Genomic DNA, 18,936 nt, shown 5'->3' on the forward strand with positions numbered 1-18,936 from the left:
AGGAACATGTCCTATCATTTTACCATGTCATGTCGCACTGTTGAACTAGTTTTCATCTCTAATATCATCCACAGGCACTGAATTCATAGCTGTTTGGATAAAATGTGATTTGATAATACAGAAGGTGATACAGGTTGCTTTTCCGATTTCTATATGGAGAAAAAGGCTTTATGCTTCTTCCTTTATGCATATACTTTGCAGGATTTCCTGGTATTCTCTTAAATGATACTGGGATGATTTCAGATGTTCTAAGTAAAATGTTGGATCAGCAGAGACATTTTAGCAAGATTATGAAAGCTTAATGAATATGAGTGAAGAAATATTATAAAATTATAAGGTAACAGTCATAGTTAGTCATGTTTAAGAAAGAAAAACAAGATATCTATATTCTGTTTAATACCACATTCATTTTGGAGGGTTTAATGGTTTTGAACGCCCATTCTAGTCAACACAATGTAAAATACAGACAAATTTAACAAACTAACTAAAAATAAACCAAAACCAGACTAGAATCAGAAAAACAAATTAATAAATGTTGAACTGACATTCAGTTAATGATACAAGCGTATCATAATCATGTTTGATTGATTTTTCCCAGCAGGAATAGTGAAGCTGGACAGCTGATTGGAAGATGACTGGAGATAAACACGTAGAAATCCTGGAAGAAAACCAGGTAAAGCGTTAAAGAGTTGAGAATAGGACAAAAGATCCATCAGGACAATGACCCCAAAACGTCAGTCAATGCTTCAATCCAATGGTTAAGATCCAAGCATGTTCATGTGTTAGAATGTCCTACTCAAAGTTTAGTCCTAAATATAACTGAGAATTGACGCCATTAGTGGAAATTGATGCGTAAGAGTGTTTTCACACCTGGTGGTACAGTAGGCTTGATCAGATTGGGAACCAAAGTTGCAACATTTGTTACCAAACTAACTGAGAAACCTGTTCACTCCATCGCCTGTAGGGTGCTGCACCAAGAACCACTGAAGGAAACAAGACAAAAGAAGAAGAGCACAACTTCCTTCTTCATAAATTTTCTTTAGAAATTGTAGGATTTCTTTTTTCTCCTCACCAAAAGACCAAAAGCCTTTTCTCTTGCTAGCGCTAGACTCTCGTGTTTGTTTTGGCTGTATTTACCTAGAATGCCCTGCGTTGTAGTCCACTTCCTGCTTTTGGAGCGATCTCTGGTCCGCCTAGCGTTCACATGTACATTCGAACCGCAATAGAGTTCACTATTTGCAAAAAAGATATTTGTACAATGTATTGACTTTGGTTTTTCAGAATTGTAATTGTAAAACACGTTAAAAACCGTATAACTTTTCCTTCCATTTCAGAATTACGCATCAGTTCCTATCGCACAAAATACCAATTAAATACAGCTCTGGAAACATTTAAGGGACCTCTTGAAATGATCAGTTTCTCCGATTCTATTTTTTATAGGTATATGTTTGAGTAAAATGAACATTGTTCTTCTATTCTCTGAACTACTGACAACATGTCTCCAAAATTTTAAACAAAAATTTTGAATTTATTTGCAGAAAATGAGAAATGGTCAAAATTGCTAAAAAGATGCAGTACTTTCAGACCTCAAATAATGCAAAGAAAACAAGAAAATATTCATTTAGAAACAACAACACTAATGTTTGTTGTTCAGAAGTCAATATTTGGTGGAATAATCATAAAGTTTTCAATGGTTTTTTCAGAGCTGTACGTTTAGTTGTTGTACCGTGACAAAATGTGAAAGCGGTCCAGATGTTACCTCTACCCTCATCATTGTTGAAAAGTATAGCAGGAAAAACAAAACAGAGCATAGTTCCATGAAAATAACCTAATAAACACATTTGATACTCCTGACTGAAAACAGTATTGTTTCTGGTTTAACTGGTTTTTGCTAAAGGGCGGTAAAGAATGGGTCGCCCAATGTCTCATCTCATTGTTAGCATTTATTGAACTTTGTGCATTGCACCACTGCTAATGACATTTGGCCCCAAGCAAACGTTCCTCTCTTTTTTTTTGTTTTTATAGAGCTCTGTATCGACTCGACTGTGTTAATGAGATTGAAGCTTCACCACTCGATACTAGTTATTTACATTGATCTTTCAGGATGGCATACGTTTTATTTGTGTCACAGTGCGGCTCTGCTTTGAACTCGGTCAAGTACTTTTTCTGTAAAGAGACACGAAAAGCGGCATAAAAAGAAAGAAGAGTGAAGTTGTCTGCTCACATTTCCACCGAATGTGAAGTGTAACTGCTGATTAATATCTGCAGTGATCTGACATAGAGATGTTACCGAATACCAGCAGCTCATGATGCATTTTAACTATCGCCGACAAATCAATGTCTGATCAGTGCTAAAGCTACTCAACCAGTTTAATGGACAAAATATTCACTTTTTAGACTAAATATTGCTGGGTAATAAACTCAGGAGCAGTAATTCATTTAATGAGACACAAAAATCATTAAAATGAGAAACTTTCTGGTTTTAATGACTAGAGTGATTCTGTCTGTGTTGTTGTTTTTCATCTGGCTGTGAGGCAAATTGTGTATTTAAGTGATCCTGGTGTCCTTAGCACAACAAAGGTACAGGCCACACACATTGCAGTAAATAGAAGATAATATTGATGGTCTCAAAGTATGTTTTGCTACCAAATTATTGGTGGATTCCATATTAGTGTGACAAACTGGATTTCAAGCAAGAATTTAGTCATTTAGTCGATTTTAAAGGTGACCTCTTATGCTTCCTTGAACAGGTTTGGATAAATCTATGGCCGATACAAAACATGTTTATTACATTTTGTTTGCATAAAATCAGTCTTAGATTTTTAAATGAGATTTTAGTCTAGTTAGTTCTCCTTTCAGAATGAAATGTCTCTCGTCATTTTAAACCCAAATAAATTGCTGGCTGGCCACACTTGCATGTGAAAAGGGCGGCAAACAGATGTGCACTTGTACAACTTTGAAAAGCAGAAGTGGAGCCTCCTCCACAACTGACAAGAATGTAGCAAGTGGTTTCTGACTGGTAAGTTAAGAACAAAACACTTCTCTTTTCCATCTGCCATTTTACAGCGTATACAGAGGTAAAACCAGCTGTGTTGGAGTTCAATCTTGGTTGCTAGGAAACGGAATGGGCTTCACTGGGGTTGCTAGGTGACCGCCGGTGACTGCTGACTTGTTATGTTACATTCCTGCTTACTTTCAAAAAAATAAAAAACAACGGGATGTTTTTTTTTTAAGCAGTAGAAACTCAAATGGAAGCATAATAATGTGCAAAATCTTTTAAACCTTGAAGAATAATACTTTTTACTAATATACTAATATATAAATGTAAACTAAACAAAGCAGAAAAGAAGCATAGACACAGATTAATCATAAAATGTATTTATTCAACTATTAAATGTTCACACCCAAAAAAATACCATTACACACCTTTAACCGCAGCATTACTCATTCACCTTTCTATTACACATTTCTTTCAAACCTTTCTGGAGTAACAGGTGCTGCACCCAGACGTTCTGAAGGGCGTTTTCTTAATCACTCTATTGTAAAGAACACCAAGCTGACAGGACCTTTCATGTTTTCCTCCCAGGACGGTTTCTTCATTGGCGTTTAATGCTAGCTGCTATGCTGTATGGCCACAAGGCTACAGTTCATCTTTACTCAACAATTGTGCCAATTTGCTCCTTATTGCTATAATTATCAGGATTTAAGCAAAAAAAGAAGGTGATTTTTGTCACAATGCATTATTTAAGAATTATTTAAAAAGCTGTCAGGATTTAAAAGACAATTCATCATAAAAATAAAGAAAATAGACTATAAAAATAAACGTTACAAGCTATTGTCATGGAGCTGTCAGCCCTTATGTACAATTTGAATCAATAAGGAGGTCAATGCCTTCAGGCTGCATGTCTGCATGGGACTGCACGTGTGTGTGTGTGTGGGGGGGTGTGTGTGTGTTGGAGTATGAGCCAGAGGGGGATTTTCTAAGTCAATCACTTGCAGTGGAGGCGGCTGCAGCGGTTCAGTAAGCTGCTGTGTTGCAGAGGCTGGCAGGCAGTTAGAGATTACAGCTAGATTGGCAGCGGGAGTGTCCTCATGTCTGTGTCCACTTTTGGCACCTTGTAACTCACACACGGTGATATGCTGTTATCCTCCCCCATTAACTGGAGCTATGCAGCCTGTGGTTTCTGCAGCGCCCCACTCTGGTGAAAATATTTAAGCCAACATGACATGTTTGACTTTAAAGAGGCAGTATTGTGTAAAACGTTTTAGCTTTACATCATGTTATAATGCTAATCCCTCATCAAAAACATAACTGGAGCGTTGGTTTGATTATTTCATTCGTATTTGAGAAATATTTTTATCTCCCCAGGCAGCCTTTCTGGGTGCAGAAATGCTTGGGGGAACTGAGCGGTACAGGTTTAATGGAAAAACTTGTTGCTATGACTTCCTGAAGGAGGAGTTTCCAAAAAAGCAGGAGCTTCTTAAAGAGACAGAGGCCCAATTCCAAGGTGTTAAATTGCAAAGTCAAATTTCTTTTCTTGACAGCATTTTATGGCACTATGTGTCCTGAAAATACACAATACTGCCCCTTTAAAAATAAACTTTAACAGGCCATGCTTCTTGGATTCAGAAATAAATGCATTTGTTTTACAGGAATTTGAGTTTTAGAGCTGGACGAAGAGAGATATGTCTTCTTCCTATGGTTTGCAGGGGAAAAAAAGGTATTTCTGAAAGGGGGAAGGGAGGAAAAAGGGCAGGAGAGGGGGATGGGAACTACTTGAAGGAAGCACGGACAGTGCGACCTTTGAGTGGCTGCGGAGGGCGGTAGTTGTCCACCATGCAGCATTCGGTCTCGCCCTCACCGGAGAAGAGGAGGCTGCGAAACTTGGCCATCTGTGAAACAGGAGGAGAAGAAGAAAAGTAGTCAGAGCAGCCCACCTGTGATTTACTTACGCTGATTTAATCCCAGAGACACTGCAAACAGTTTACTGGAGCAGATTACTGTCATTTAAATCAGCTGCAAATCTACTTTCCCAAATTAGAGGATTGATAGCTCATCAAATCTGCAGTAAAAAAACCCTGAAAAGGTCATTTCCAGGTTAAATAATGGTTTTTGGGCAAAAGGAAAAGCTTAAAATAATGAAATCATATAAGTTTTCTGTAATATTTTCTGCCATGTTCAGTGTAGCTGTTCTTACTTATCTTAAATCTTGAGCATGTAAATGTCAAACCTTTTAAATTATTCATGAAATGGAACAAAAAATAAAAACAAACAAAAATAACCTTGATTTATGAGGCAACATATGCTTCACAAGCCACTGATTAGCATATAAATGTTACATTTTCCATTGATTTTGTAATCAAAAATACTTTAAAACAATAGCTAACAGCTAACCTGCTAAATTCAGGTAGCTTCCTAGCTTCCTACCCCCTAAATACCAAAGAAATGTTACATTTTGTATTGATTTTGTAATAAAAATAGATTAGAACAATAAGTTAACTTTCCAAAGTAATCAAAAGAGATGTTTTTTTTTATTTAATCTGACCCATCTTTGTAATTTCTGAAAATATTTAAGTATTCTTGCAGCAAAGCAGCTATAATCTAACCAAACAGTTGCAACATGATTGTGTCAGATGACCTATTTGAAGGATTTTCCAGTAATGCTGGATAATGAGTTAATAATTTACACACTCCTTCACAAAACTTCTGGTACATGAGGGAGTGCACATAGCAAGTTAATTATTATTATTATTTCATAGCTTCAACCGAATAATTTAGGTGATAGTTTCAATCCCTTGTAATCAGCTGATAGACTATTGACTTTTTTTTACTTGCTTGTAAATGGGCCAAGTCTGAAAGGGCACTGAGTCGAAAGGTTATCCTGCACCTTTTGTGTCTTTATTCCAGGAAATGCAACTTGTGCATGCAGTGTTAGTTTTCACATGGCTAAGGGACTTGAGCTACAGAGACAAACTAATCTGAGTCGAACGTCTGCTGTGTTTGGTGTTCTTGGATAGACACAAATTATATTTACTGTAAACGCTGCAGCATCATGCTCTAAATACATGAAAGTCCCTTTAGTTTCAGACTTTCATGTGTGGGTTGAATATTTCCTGCTGACTCCCCACACATTCACTCGCACATTGTGGTAAGCCAGTAACGTCTCTGTGAACTCTCATTTGAACTCTTTCTCTCGGTTGGCAGTTTCAATTTTTTCTCATTTGAGACTAAAGTGGGGGGGGGGGGGGGGGGGGGGGGGGCGCTGTATTGCATTTCTTCCCCCTAAAAGAGGTTTGTTCTTCAGGTTTCAGGAATGCCAGCAACACCAACAATTAGGCCCTTGATTCGGACCGTAGCAAAAAGGAGAAGGTTTGCTCACAGAGCCGTGGAAGAATGGGCTCTTTAATTAGAAATACCTGCTCAGAGCTGACGCTGATAGGCTCTTTGCAGACGATCCAAGTGACGCTTTCCAGCAGAGGAGGCGTGGTCAGAGAGCCCTCGTACGTCCAGTAGTCTAGGCAACCAGGCAGCAACGTCTCAGGGTTGAAGTCAGCGAAGGAACATTGGCTGCCCTGAAAGTACATGACAGAAAAGTTCATAAATTCATTGATTCAGAAGATGAACAAAAGTGGTTCTGTAGATACGTACTTTGGTCTTGATTGAGTCAAATGCATCAATAAGTTTCTGGAGATTAGGATTTTTTTCACCAATCTGAAAGACAGGAAATAATAGCATACCAGTGTACATTTTTCTGAGGTGTTGAAGTTACACTGAATGACTTCAATCAATAATGTTTACCTTAAGGAAGACTCCAACTACAGCAAGCCCATCAGGCTGACTGGCGGCTTCCCCAAAGTTTGCATATTTAGTGTTCCAGTGCACCAGATGGAGCTGGAAATAAATTAGTGCAATAATGTTTTTATTTAGGAATATCAAATAATGACTTTTAACCTGTTTCTGTTCCCCAGATTTTATGGAAAAGACAGTTAATCTCATTAGCTGGCTTAGAAAATAGAGAAATAATCGGACACTTTCTGTCCAAATACTACAAATAGTCCTTTTGGTTGAGAGGTCTTAGCGCTCTCAACCACAGTCTTGTGTGGCGCTGCTCTCTACTATATCCTATTATGAATGCTGAACATGCTTTCCTGAAACAGTAAGTTGTTTCTCTGAAATTAGCACATGTAGAAGCAAGTACATGATGAAGATTGTCAGCGATAAGACCCGCCTCCTGGCTGTGATTGGTTGGTTTTGGTTGGGAATGGAAGTGGAGGAGCTCCATCTTTTCACAGATTATCTGTCACACATTATACTGTCAGAACATGGTGACAGTTTTCACAAATATGTAAAAAACATATATATTTTTAAAATAAAAGTTATGTACTGCACCTTTAGGATTTCGCAAACATGCATGAAAGAATCAAAGCAACACTCTGTATGTTTTTGATGAGATTAACATTTACATTTTATCATGATGTAAAGTTTACTTTAACTGACAGAATCCAGAACTACACCCTTTATATTCTAACTTCAATCTTTCATGATGTGATATTTTTTATATTAGAGCATTCTTACTTCAGCTGGGTATTTGGTCCTGGCCACAGTATGTTCAGACCCGTGGTCGTCTGAAGCCCCCCAGTGAAAATGAAACTGCTTCAGTCTGTGGTTAAATAAGACGGGTCCGTCTTTCAGAGCTGCAGAGAGGACAAAAAAGGAAACACTCCTCAGTCAACTCAGCCTACACGCAGCATGAGTCAGCCACAGCCGGGGTTTGAATGTCGCACTTTGGTAGATGAAACATAAACACGCTGCAAAGGAAATGCGTCCTTGAACAAAGATTATAAAGAGCAACCTAAATAAGATGAGATACAAACTTCCTTCTTGATGAAACAGACTCATTTCCTGTTGTATAAGAACTGATGTCCAAAACACAGTTCAAGTTGCATAATCTATTTACGCACTGAATACAAAGCAGTGGAAATAATTGAGACGCTCAAAACATTTAGCAGTAGTGACGCTTCGTTAAAGAAACAAATAGAGGTAGTCGACATGTTTCATGTTTTCCACAGGGTACATATGATGCATAATCACATCCTGCAGACAAACGGAGGCTTCATGCAGAAGAAGTAGGAAGAAGATGAGCAGTCCGAGTTAACGACGCAGAAATTACACTCTAATCTCAATTAAATGTGTAAATTAATTCAGAAAAATTGCAAACCAAGAAAACAAAGCAACCATAGATTGTGTTCTTCCTGCAGGAAAACCACCAACCCCCAACTTTTTTTTTTCCTTCTTCACTTTTTCACTATTGACCTCGCTGCCAGCTTAAAAGTTGCCATGGGAAACGGTTACCAGGGTCTTTCTTTTCCAGTATCTGCATGCTTTGTACTTTTCTTTTAATTTACAATTCAATAGAAGCAAGAACATTTAAATTAAAACCTATTTGTGGGATTGTAAAATAGCCAGTAAAATCTGTTCAACATTGGTGGAAATCCTGAAAATCATTAAATCATTTGTTCTTAATCTTAACCATCTAACTCCAAATGTATCATTTCTGATTCACATATTTGTATGAGAAGATCTAAGGCCAGGATACTATGAAGCTACAAAGTCAACAAATAGAAAGTAAAATATAAATACCAATTACATATGTCTACAGATAGAGAAAGAAAGTTGTCAGTAAGTGTGATACCTGACGTTGTTTTAGTTTTTCTTAATTTCTGGCATGTTATTTTCATTTACAGAATCGATTTTAGTTTGGTTTGCAAATTATGATTGTAATATTAGTTATACAACAATGAAGAAATCCAGGTATTAGTAAAAATTATTGTTTGACTAAAGACAATTTGTTTTAAACTTAAAACCATTCTAAAATCAAGGCACAAATCTATAAATCCGTTTGCTTACACTTACAGCACACCATGATCTGCAGCCAATAATCTATATGACCATTTTGTATCGGTTTGATTTGATATAACTGGCTGTAAATTTCACCTGCTTGTCTTGTAAAGCCCCTTAAGATTATCTTGTTGAATTAAATTAACATGAATTAGGCTGGAACGTGGAAATCTTAAGTAACTGGAGGAATGTTGCCCTGTTGACCTTAAGAATCCACGCAGTATTCAGAGCTGGATACTAACTTGAGCTGTCAATGTCGTCTAGGAAGGTCACTTGGAAGGAATGGCCGTTGTTGAGGATCTCCAGGCAGGTGGATGGGTCGTACTTCAGGACGAGTGGCTTCAGCGCCGGGTCGTACGACGCTTCACCCGGAACGATGTCGATGGGCGACTGGCGGGGTCCGTTCGCGATTGGGAAGCTGTCAGCCCATTTGTCGGGTCCTGGAAATCATGCGCATAGTAAAAAAAAATTTATTGGATTAATTTCAGGAAGCTTCGTGTGTATAAAATGCATTTTGGGGGAGGAATCTGTGCGTAAAATTTCCCCAAAACGCATTAGTCATATTCTGATGACACAAAAATCTCTGCAGAGTTCAGAGGATGCGCATTATGCTTTAATTTATTCAGCACCCTTCCCGTTCCTATGACTGGTTCTAATATTAATTTTATTGCTGCACCATCCAAACAGCGCCTCACCGGTATCCGCTCCGTATCCCCAAGCGTGAGACATTGCTAATGTGTTTTCTGCAGAGGCTGTGTAATCTCCCAGCGCAGTACAGAGCAATGCAGTGCAGAGCTGCCAGTGTCCTCCACCTGACAGCTGCCGAGCTTATATAGCCTGTGCGCAGCGCGTCTGCCAGGCTGGTGGTGGCCACATGATGCCCTCGTATAGTGACCGCGGGAGGAGTTTAGACGCGCTGAAGCGACGCTCCGTATCAATCCAAGGCTCCAAATTCCTCATTCCTGCCGGAGGAACATGCAGATTGATGCGCGTTCGGTGTTCATCTAATGGATTTTGCTGCGTATTACGCAATGACGTGACGCAGTACAGGGTGGCGGCGCAAGGTGAAACCGGACTTCAATTATACCAGTAATTGTCAAATTACAAAAGCTAAAAGAAAAAATATGCTATAAAGTAAGACGATTGTTTTAAGCTTATTTTTTTGTTGCAATTTATAATCAATCTCAGATTGTTAATACCTTCATTTAATAATAAAGTCACAATTTATTAGACGAGCTCAACAAAATTACATTAAAACGCAAAACATGCATCTTTACCTCCATATATTTATAACACTAAGTACATAATAAATGTGACACTCAATGAAATAATTTCAGATAATTATTTATTCAGTCTCATTGAGATTTTCCACAGACATTGTAGATTATCATTTGCAGCCCAGTGGCAGCTACTCCTCAGTGCAGCATGACAATGACATAATGAGGTTTGCATCGCGGTGCTGAGTGAAATCTTGCAAGCTGGAGGGAAGGGGTAATTATTTGTGTAATGGCACCATCTGGTGGTGCTAAGCAGAACTGCAAGAGTTTTAGTACACCAGAAAGGCAAAATTGTTTGTATTTTATAGGGTTTTTATGTGGTTTTTATGTACTATTAAAGTATTGCTTTAATAGTTTTTACAATTAGCAATCTTAAAACGGTGGAGTGGATTTGTATTCAGCGCATAAACTACCTTTTTATTTAACTGCTGTACGTCTTTTTGGATACATTTGTACATACAGACACTTGATTATTTGACCATACTTAGCAACAAGGAAACAGAACTCTGAGATATTCAAAGTTTGCAAAGTTTGTTTTACAACCTAATCCTGTTTTACACTTCTCAAAAATAATATAATATAATATAATATAATATAATATAATATAATATAATATAATATAATATAATATAATATAATATAATATGAGTCAGGTTAAAGCAGGGGTGTCAAACTCCAGTTCTCAAGGGCGGGTGTCCTGCAGTTTTTAGATGTGCCACAGGTACAAAACACTGGAATGAAATGGTTTAATTACCTCCTCCTTGTGTAGATCAGTTCTCCAGAGCCTTGCTAATGACCTAATTATTTTACTCAGGTGTGGTGCAGAAGAGGCACATCTAAAAGTTGCAGAAGCGGCCCTTGAGGACTGGAGTTCGACACCTGTGGGTTAAAGCTTCCTTTACCCACCTGACCAAGATGGCGCCCGCATCGACAGGTTTCACAATACCAGTCATTTTATTGCGTCGTCGCACGCAAGTGACGTAACCGGCAGGGCACGTTTGTAGCACATGAATTCACAAACATTGCTCCTCATATGAAAAAGGTATGAAAACTTTTATTTCGTGCTTCTATTTTCTGATTTCGATTTTTGGCTCCTACTTGGCTTCTCTGTGGCTGTTAGCCTGTTTGGCTAAAATGTACGTTGTGATTACGCATTTGTTTACAACGTGGAAAGTGAAGAGCTCACAATAACGAGTTCGGTATTAGTCAAAGAGCACATTGTATGAAAGGTTAATTGTTTTAGAATCGTATTTGTCAACTATTAAAACAAAATTAAAGAACATAAACATCTAGCGGAACGGGATTTGACCTATTTTAGTAGTTTAATGCAACTACATAAACAAGCGCTAAAAACAACTAGTAGCTTACAGCTTTTTGTTTTAAGTAAACGTTTCCAACATTTAGGATATAAAATGATTGTTATACAGATTTATTTCAGAAAATAAATCTGCAAAATAACGACATCTGCTTTATTTTTATTTATTTTTTTTGTTTGGGTTCATAAATGCAGTTTAACTACCAGAATAAGGGGGAGAATTTACTAGTTTAGTTTATTACTTCCTTTAAAGTCAGAAGTTTGCATACAATAAGACTGCTGGGCTTTCAACCAGCTTGGGGAAATTATGGATGATGATGATGATGATGTCAAAGCGTTAGAAGCTTCTGATAGGTTAATTAACAATAAAAGAAATCAGCCATAATGTGATATCTAGATACCTAAATGTGCTATTGTAATATTTTTAAACAAGTATGAACAACATAAGAATGTGAGAAGACATTTTTAGGATGCTGGAAAGACGGTGTTATCCACACGGAGACTAGTTTTGTTCTGGAATAGTCTGTTTTTTCTTAAATATTTCCCTGTTGCTGTTTTTCCATTTCCTTCAGGTAACATGGCGAAGAATAAACAGAAAGGAAAAAAACAGAAGAGTGTCTTCCAAGTAGCAAACAGGCATCTGAAGATGAAGAACAAAGCAAAACCTGTCACAACATCTCTAAAAAAAGTGAGACTTTACCCTTCCCCTCTTAAATTATGCACATGTATTATCCATCCCCTCCATATATCTTATATATATCCAGTTCAGTGTAGCGTTTACACCTGCTGCTTCGGTGTGTGTTGTGTTTGGACAGATCAATGCAATGAAAAATGAGAAGGTGGAAAACCTAAACCAGATATTTACGGAGGTGCAGAGGGATGTGAAGAGCATTTCCAAAGGTGTTGCTCCGCAAACAAAGAAGCAAACACAGGTAGAGGACAAAAATGTTTAATGCTTTAGGTACTTTTCTGACACAGATAATAACACATATGTTTTGGGTTTTTTAGGGTCCGAAAGAGCCACCAAAGGAACCAGTAAATGTTGACAACGCTGCTCAGCTTTTCTCTCAGCTTTAATGGATCAATCCTGATGAGTGATTTAGTTTTTTTTCTGATGGACTTTGTCATTAAATGTCAGAAAGAGGAATGCAGATTTTCCTCCAGCACCAGCATGTTGTTTAATCCTTTGCTGCAACTGAAGAAGTTTGTATATTAGCAGCAAAACATGAGACTGTCAACAATGAATCTTCTGTTTTTGTTTTTGACTAATTTTTCTAAGTTTGCACAGATTAACAGAACAAAAAAAGGAAATTTAAAAGAAACGAGTGATGTCTTTGAATCAAACACTTCATATGTTTGGATATTTGTCCTTGTGAAACTGCAGTAACTGTTTTTGTCAAACCAGAACGCGAACCAAACACATCTGAAGTTTGCATGAATATTTCAAGCTGTATGCATGAATTAGAATTAAAATTCAGAATCAATTTAAATTTATACAGCCAGTTCTTGTTTTTCTTAAGTCACTTAAGTTGTATTCCACCGAGAAAATCTCCTGCTGGTTTGTCTCAAACCTCCACACAGCCAAACTGCTTTAATTATCCCACTGACGCCTTTCGATGCAATTTCATATTGCCGTCGCTCTGTCGCCATCTAGCGGCCAGAATTACGCATAATTGTTCCAGTTTAGCCACTTTGCATATTAAATACCTAAATTTACATCTGGTTTGTGTGCTATAACATGCCTCAACGTTGAGTGATATGCTTTGCCTTTTTGTAAATAAAAAGTACAGAGAAAATGCATAATGTTCTATTTTTGCCATTTTCCAGTGCTGGTGTGTAGGCTTACAAACTGGTTCAACTTTTATTATGTAGATAAAAAAAATAAAAGCCAAACACAAAAATATGTGTCCATAGCCTTGTAACAATAAAAGTTCAAATTGGACAGAAAGGCCACAAAAGCACAGAAAGAGTTAAATTATACTGGGAGCAGCTGCACCTTCCCTCTTTTATTATTTAACATGTTTTGTTGTGACTTTTTGTAAATCTCAGTTGACTCCTGCTCCCACTGTTGATGGGTCAACCCAACATTCATGACCTCCTGCCAAACAAACCCAGAGAAGGAAGCCTGTTCATCAGGGAGTTCACAGTTTCAGTTTCCTCCACTATAAAACTATAGACTTGAAAAGTGATGTTCTCAGACACAGTGGTTTCAAATGCTGATCTGCAAAAACACAAAATCTTACAAAGTAATTTTGTCTAGTGTCAAGAAAATCCGAGCTCATCCCACTTCCCCATGCTGGAGATTTAAGTTTAACAGTAATAATAAATAAAGTTATCTTTAAAATGAATCACTCAAGTGACATCAAGGCCCAACAGTAGACTTAGGTGTCAATAAAATAAATCTGGTTGTGTGTGTTGTTTTTGTGTCCAGCAAACTTTGCTTTAATTCTACTTTTTTCTATCTAATCATAAGAAATCATAGTCAGTCAGAGAGAGTCATGAAACAGGAAAAGCAGGTTTCCTGGAAAAAGAGGAAGTAAGTTTCCAGCCTGCAGATTTATAAAAATAGCTGAGACTATTCCTTAGTTTAAAACATGAAAGTTTTAAAGAATGAAATCTAAACATTATTAGTAATTGGATAAGATTCAAAGTAAAATACTTATATTAATATTGGTTTACTTGTAATAATACTTACACTTATATTTGTGGGAACACTTACAAGAAAAACAAGTAACTGTAACTTTGGTATCAAATAATTAGAATCATGGATTATTCTTGGTTTCTTTTCAGAAAAACATCTGTAATAACTCACATTAAGATTATAATAAGGATAATTAATAAGTTATGGTTATAAAATCATAAATGAATGATAAATCAGAGAAGCTGAAGAAAATAAATGTGATATAAGTTATGGTAATAAAATTATAAATGAATGCTAAATCAGAAGCTAAAGAAAATAAATGTGATATAAATGTGATTTTGACATTGAACTTGAAATGGTGTAAAAGGTGTAAATGCAATTAAACATCACTGATATGTTGGAGGTAGAGAGTAGGTGAAAGGTTGTGCAGGCAGCAGACACAGGAGGTTGAGCAACCCTGAGACATTAGCACAGACATCAGGAAATGTCTGTAAGACAGTGATGGATATGAGATCATCTGTCTAAGCAGACAGCAAACGCACCAAGGGGGTGGATAAACCCTATAAAAGGTGGGTGCAAAAGAGGAACCTTTGGTTGGATCCTCCGGGCAGCTTCGAGCCAAGAGATGGACAAAGAACTCTGCAGCTGAAGAAGAGCCGGGGCCACAGAGCCGAAGACTGTCCTGCTCATGGAGACCAACCCGTCTGGCCCACAACCTGTGGCTTCGAATCGCACTTCTCTCATCGGCTGGGTTCAGACCCCAAAGACAAAGATGAAGACAAAGACAAAGGCAAAGACAAAGAAGAAGAACTGGTGCCTTTTTTCCTGCCAGCACCAAGTCCTGTGTGACCTCACCATCCATGCGGAGAAGAAGCTCATCAGACCTACAGAGATTCCTGCCTTCATCGATCAACATCTTCCTCCTGCTGCAACACCTTCTTCATCATCAGACCAGGTCTGGGGTTCGAAACGTCAAACTCCGTCCGTCTCTCTCAAAGGTTCTCTTTTTTAGTTCTCAGTGTCAGCAGTAGGGAAAGATAGACTAGATGATTGATTTTACTTATTTGATTATTTCTGCTACTGAATTAAGCTGTACTGACCCTTGCAAAAATGCCTTATTAATAAAATATTTAGCATAAAGAAAATCTAAAAGATGTTGTGGACATTCAGTTAATGAGTCACCTTAAAGTTCTTTGATGGTTGTAAAATAGCTGTGATGTTTGATTCTGGAGAGGAAAAAGTGGAAAATGTTTTTAGGTTGCTGGTAGCCCAAATTTAAAACGTCATCCTTGGGACTCGCCCGAGTCACTAAAACCTACCTGGTTCAATAACAAATGCAAGTTGTAAAATAGAGAACGAGCGACCGTTAACAGGTGTGCTCTGTGAAACTAGTTGGCTGTAGGCTGCTCAGTCTGGCTAATTCACAGGGGGAAGAAGGGTGGGACACCTGGATGTAGGCCGTTAGAAAACCAGGCGAATCGTTTCTTGAAACCAGCTTAAACAGAGTTTACTTCAGTTCTGGCCCGGGTAAATCCCAGCAGATTTAGGAAACTCAATTAACCCGTTAGAAGGAGAGCTGGTAGCACATCTCCCCTCTCAGAAGAGGAAGCAGAGAGTGAGACAGTAGAGAAAGGAGGGGGGGGGGGGGGGGGGGGTGTTGCGCAACAACACTAGATTCTAGAGAAAGTATCTTAGTACACTTGAAATAAGACAAAACTAATTTCTGAGAAATCTTTCAGAAAGATAGAGGAGCATGTTTTAAGTTAATAATTTCCTAATATTGATGAAAAATTACTAGTTCCATTGGAATATATGAAAAAAAAGATTGTCATAAGTGGAACTAGTACTTCTTCATCAATACTAAAGAATTATTGACTTAAATTAGCTAATATATCTTTCTGAGAAGTTACTTGTAATCTTATTTTCTCTTATTTCAAGTGTGCCAAGATATTTGCAGTAGAAACTAAACAAAATGACGTCGTATATTATTTTGTGTTTTTGCAGTGTAGAGTGGCTTCTACAGAGTCGTACACTTGAGAGGCTAAAAATAATTTTCATTTTGTTCTCTGTCAAACGTTTTAGATTTGTTTAGAAAACAAATAAATTACAACTTAAATGAAAGCCTTCAATTTTAACAAAAGTGTCCTACTTTAGGTTGGAAATAAACAAACTGAAGTTATTAGTTGACATCTACTAAAACAGAAAAAAAGAAAAAAAGAATGCAATTTAAAAATGTTTATGTATTTTAATGTTTTATTTTTGAACTGCATTGTTCTACTAAGTATTTCCTTGCCCTCCTGTGCAGCTATCAAACATTTCTGTAGAAATATAAAAACAGATTCCTGGACTTCACGCTGTCATCCATCTTGAGGGCACCTGAAGGTGGAGTATGGATTTTTTTGGCTCCGCCATGGAGCCGCAGAGCTGTTATCAGTATTCTGCTGCTGCATACTTCTGGAGTAAGCCGACATCTGAGGTCACCGGTGCTCCATCGCCCTCCTGATTGCTCGTCTCCATGGCGACCTCTGACAGAGTCCAGCTGGTCAATACATTTGGAATAAGCATGAGAAGAGGCCTATGGCAAACCCATGCAGGACTGTGATGAAATGAAAAACATTACAGATTCAAAAGTAAAGTTCTGATGAGTTAAGCGGTACATCATGACCTCATCGCTGATTTGGACTGATGGTAATCCATCTTGGTTTTTATTAGTTGGAAATGTGTTGTCTGTCTTGTAAATCTGAAACTTTTTATTTTGTTAATTCAGCTGATTTTTGTCTTTAACATCTTTTCTGAAAATAATACACAATGCATTGGCTAAAAAATATATTGGCTTCCTTTCACACTTGATTATTGACAAATATTTATAAAAAGCGGATTTCTACACTGCAAAACAGAAATCTTACCAAGCATTTTTTTTAACCTAATTTCTTGCTTAAATAACTTAGTACACTATAAGACAAAACTAACTTACAAGCAATTTTTCAGCAAGATGTACGAGAATGGTTTCAGTCAATAATTCCTTAAATTGATAACAGCATTGCTGTATTAAGCATTTCCTTGCCCTCATGTGCAAATATCAGGCATTTATGTGTCAAACATTCATCCAGAAACTTTTTGTTATAAGTGAAATAATCTGCCAGTGAAACGAGTGATTTGACTAAAAGAGACAAATATATATTTTTTACTTGTTCAGAAAGACCATAAACAATAAATAATGCTAAATTACTTAAGATGACATAATTACAGTTACTACAACTGCAGATTTGAGTCTGCCAAATATCATTGATCCCTTTCAAAATTTAAAAAGAAATAAATTCACATTTTCACATAAAACTAGAGCCAGATGTGTAAAAGGCTTTTATTTTCACATATTGTAGATGTGAAGTTTACCAAAACTCATTTATTCATCCTTCAATCTGATTTTGTTTAGCTAAAAATGTATTTTCTCCTGAGATTACATAGCAACCAGTAACTGACAGCTCCGCCCCCTTTTTCTGTTGCCGCCAGAAACTGTGGTATCAACTCTTCGTTTTCTTTACAAGTATTATATTTTAACATACATTTAGGAGAACTTTAACTAAGTACAGGGTTTCATGTGTACTTCTGCCAGGTTTTGTATATGTTTTCAACTTTTATCGTTGTTGTTGCAGTGTTTAATTTTACAAGTGTTAACTGCTGCTAACTGCGGTCAGCGGTTCATTGGGAACCATTGCTCTGTGGTTTGTTTAGGGTTATTTATTGTATTTTATCTTTTTATTTTAATGTATAGGGCCAGAAACTGCTGGACTGATGCTAACTACCAACTTGATTTTCTCTCTTGATAGAATAAATTCAAAGAACCTGAGTGAGTTGTGAAGTCAGCCTACTGAACCTGAGATGAACAGAGAAGGGTTACAGATGTGTCTGAATATTAAAGAAAAGTGGATTTAGCAGTGCTGAATTTTGCAAAAAAACAAATTTACAAATCTTAATTAGCAGGACATGGTTTGGCTGAAATCCTTCGCCTTGATCCCTTCTGGATAAAAGGTGCAAACGGGTGATGAGAGGAGTCTGCTGGAGCTGTTTTTTAAAGCCGGTGCTTCCCACTGGGATCCAGATGGCAGCATCAGAACACAAGCGGAGGGTTTGCACCACTTTCACACCCCAGGGAAGCGGGTTTCATGCCAGAGCACGCACACATCAGATTGGATTGGGTTTTTAATCTACATGAGCTGGTTGGGTGTGTGTGTGTGTGTGGGGGGGGGTGTGTTTGCGTGTGTGTGGGTGGGTGTGTGTGTGTGTGTGGATCTGTGGGAAGGACGGTGAGGGTGTGTTTATCATACCAGAGAGTGTTGCTCCAAAAATACTAAAATCTTCAGCTGTTTCCTAATTCTTATGATGTTTTAGAAGGAGATATAAGATGCAGTGTGACCAAAATGACCAAAATAAAAGCAATTTAGACAGAGAGAGTTTGAAATATCCACAAGATGGCGCTATGGATAACCCCATCAATATGCAGAGAGAGGCGCAGAGAAGCGGGTCTGTGCGTTTGTTTTGGGCTCACAGATCGGGAAAGAAACAAGGGTTTGGCTCCCTGAATCCCAATGAGAATCCAAAAGCCCATTTGCAGCGTGACGTTCCCTCCACTCAGCTCTGTTTTTCACTCTGATGGGACCAACAGCAAAAGGTTACAGCATCTGCACTCCTCCATGTGAGAGAATTGGGAATCGATGGGTGTGTTCGTGCAGGGTTGAGGCACACGGAGCACATATATGGGTGTTGGCTGTTGTTCAGATTTGCTTTTTCAGAGTCATTTCAGATG

The 18,936-nt window shown here is 37.7% G+C and overlaps 2 protein-coding genes and 1 long non-coding RNA gene across 3 annotated transcripts; 2 read left to right on the top strand and 1 right to left on the bottom strand.

Annotated features, from left to right (window-relative positions):
• Positions 1-2,857: 2,857 nt before the first annotated feature.
• LOC116711800 (uncharacterized) lies at positions 2,858-18,841 on the top strand. Its single transcript, XR_004337335.1, has 3 exons — positions 2,858-3,067; positions 6,984-6,986; positions 18,831-18,841. It is a non-coding gene; the product is annotated as an uncharacterized LOC116711800 (long non-coding RNA).
• LOC116711798 (carbonic anhydrase 1-like) lies at positions 3,363-9,913 on the bottom strand. The gene is made up of 7 exons (XM_032551320.1): positions 9,595-9,913; positions 9,142-9,339; positions 7,577-7,695; positions 6,800-6,892; positions 6,650-6,712; positions 6,418-6,573; positions 3,363-4,893 (listed from the first exon to the last, which is right to left on the bottom strand). The coding sequence occupies exons 1-7, from the start codon at positions 9,626-9,628 to the stop codon at positions 4,774-4,776; spliced, it is 783 nt and encodes a 260-aa protein (XP_032407211.1). The 5' UTR covers positions 9,629-9,913; the 3' UTR covers positions 3,363-4,773.
• rbis (ribosomal biogenesis factor) lies at positions 11,097-13,288 on the top strand. Its single transcript, XM_032551321.1, has 4 exons — positions 11,097-11,218; positions 12,064-12,179; positions 12,307-12,423; positions 12,500-13,288. The coding sequence occupies exons 2-4, from the start codon at positions 12,069-12,071 to the stop codon at positions 12,566-12,568; spliced, it is 297 nt and encodes a 98-aa protein (XP_032407212.1). The 5' UTR covers positions 11,097-11,218; positions 12,064-12,068; the 3' UTR covers positions 12,569-13,288.
• Positions 18,842-18,936: the final 95 nt, after the last annotated feature.

Source organism: Xiphophorus hellerii, chromosome 21 (genome assembly GCF_003331165.1).
Source record: "Xiphophorus hellerii strain 12219 chromosome 21, Xiphophorus_hellerii-4.1, whole genome shotgun sequence".
Lineage (NCBI taxonomy): Eukaryota > Metazoa > Chordata > Actinopteri > Cyprinodontiformes > Poeciliidae > Xiphophorus > Xiphophorus hellerii.

Excerpts from the sequence above, each read along its gene's own strand:
- rbis (XM_032551321.1), top strand. The coding sequence starts at position 12,069 with ATGGCGAAGAATAAACAGAAAGGAAAAAAACAGAAGAGTGTCTTCCAA. Across the intron at positions 12,180-12,306 it reads TCACAACATCTCTAAAAAAA|ATCAATGCAATGAAAAATGA; the intron begins GTGAGACTTTAC and ends GTGTTTGGACAG. Across the intron at positions 12,424-12,499 it reads AAACAAAGAAGCAAACACAG|GGTCCGAAAGAGCCACCAAA; the intron begins GTAGAGGACAAA and ends TGGGTTTTTTAG.
- LOC116711798 (XM_032551320.1), bottom strand. The coding sequence starts at position 9,628 with ATGTCTCACGCTTGGGGATACGGAGCGGATACCG. Across the intron at positions 6,893-7,576 it reads GGACCAAATACCCAGCTGAA|CTCCATCTGGTGCACTGGAA; the intron begins GTAAGAATGCTC and ends ATTTATTTCCAG. Across the intron at positions 6,713-6,799 it reads TAGTTGGAGTCTTCCTTAAG|ATTGGTGAAAAAAATCCTAA; the intron begins GTAAACATTATT and ends CCTGTCTTTCAG.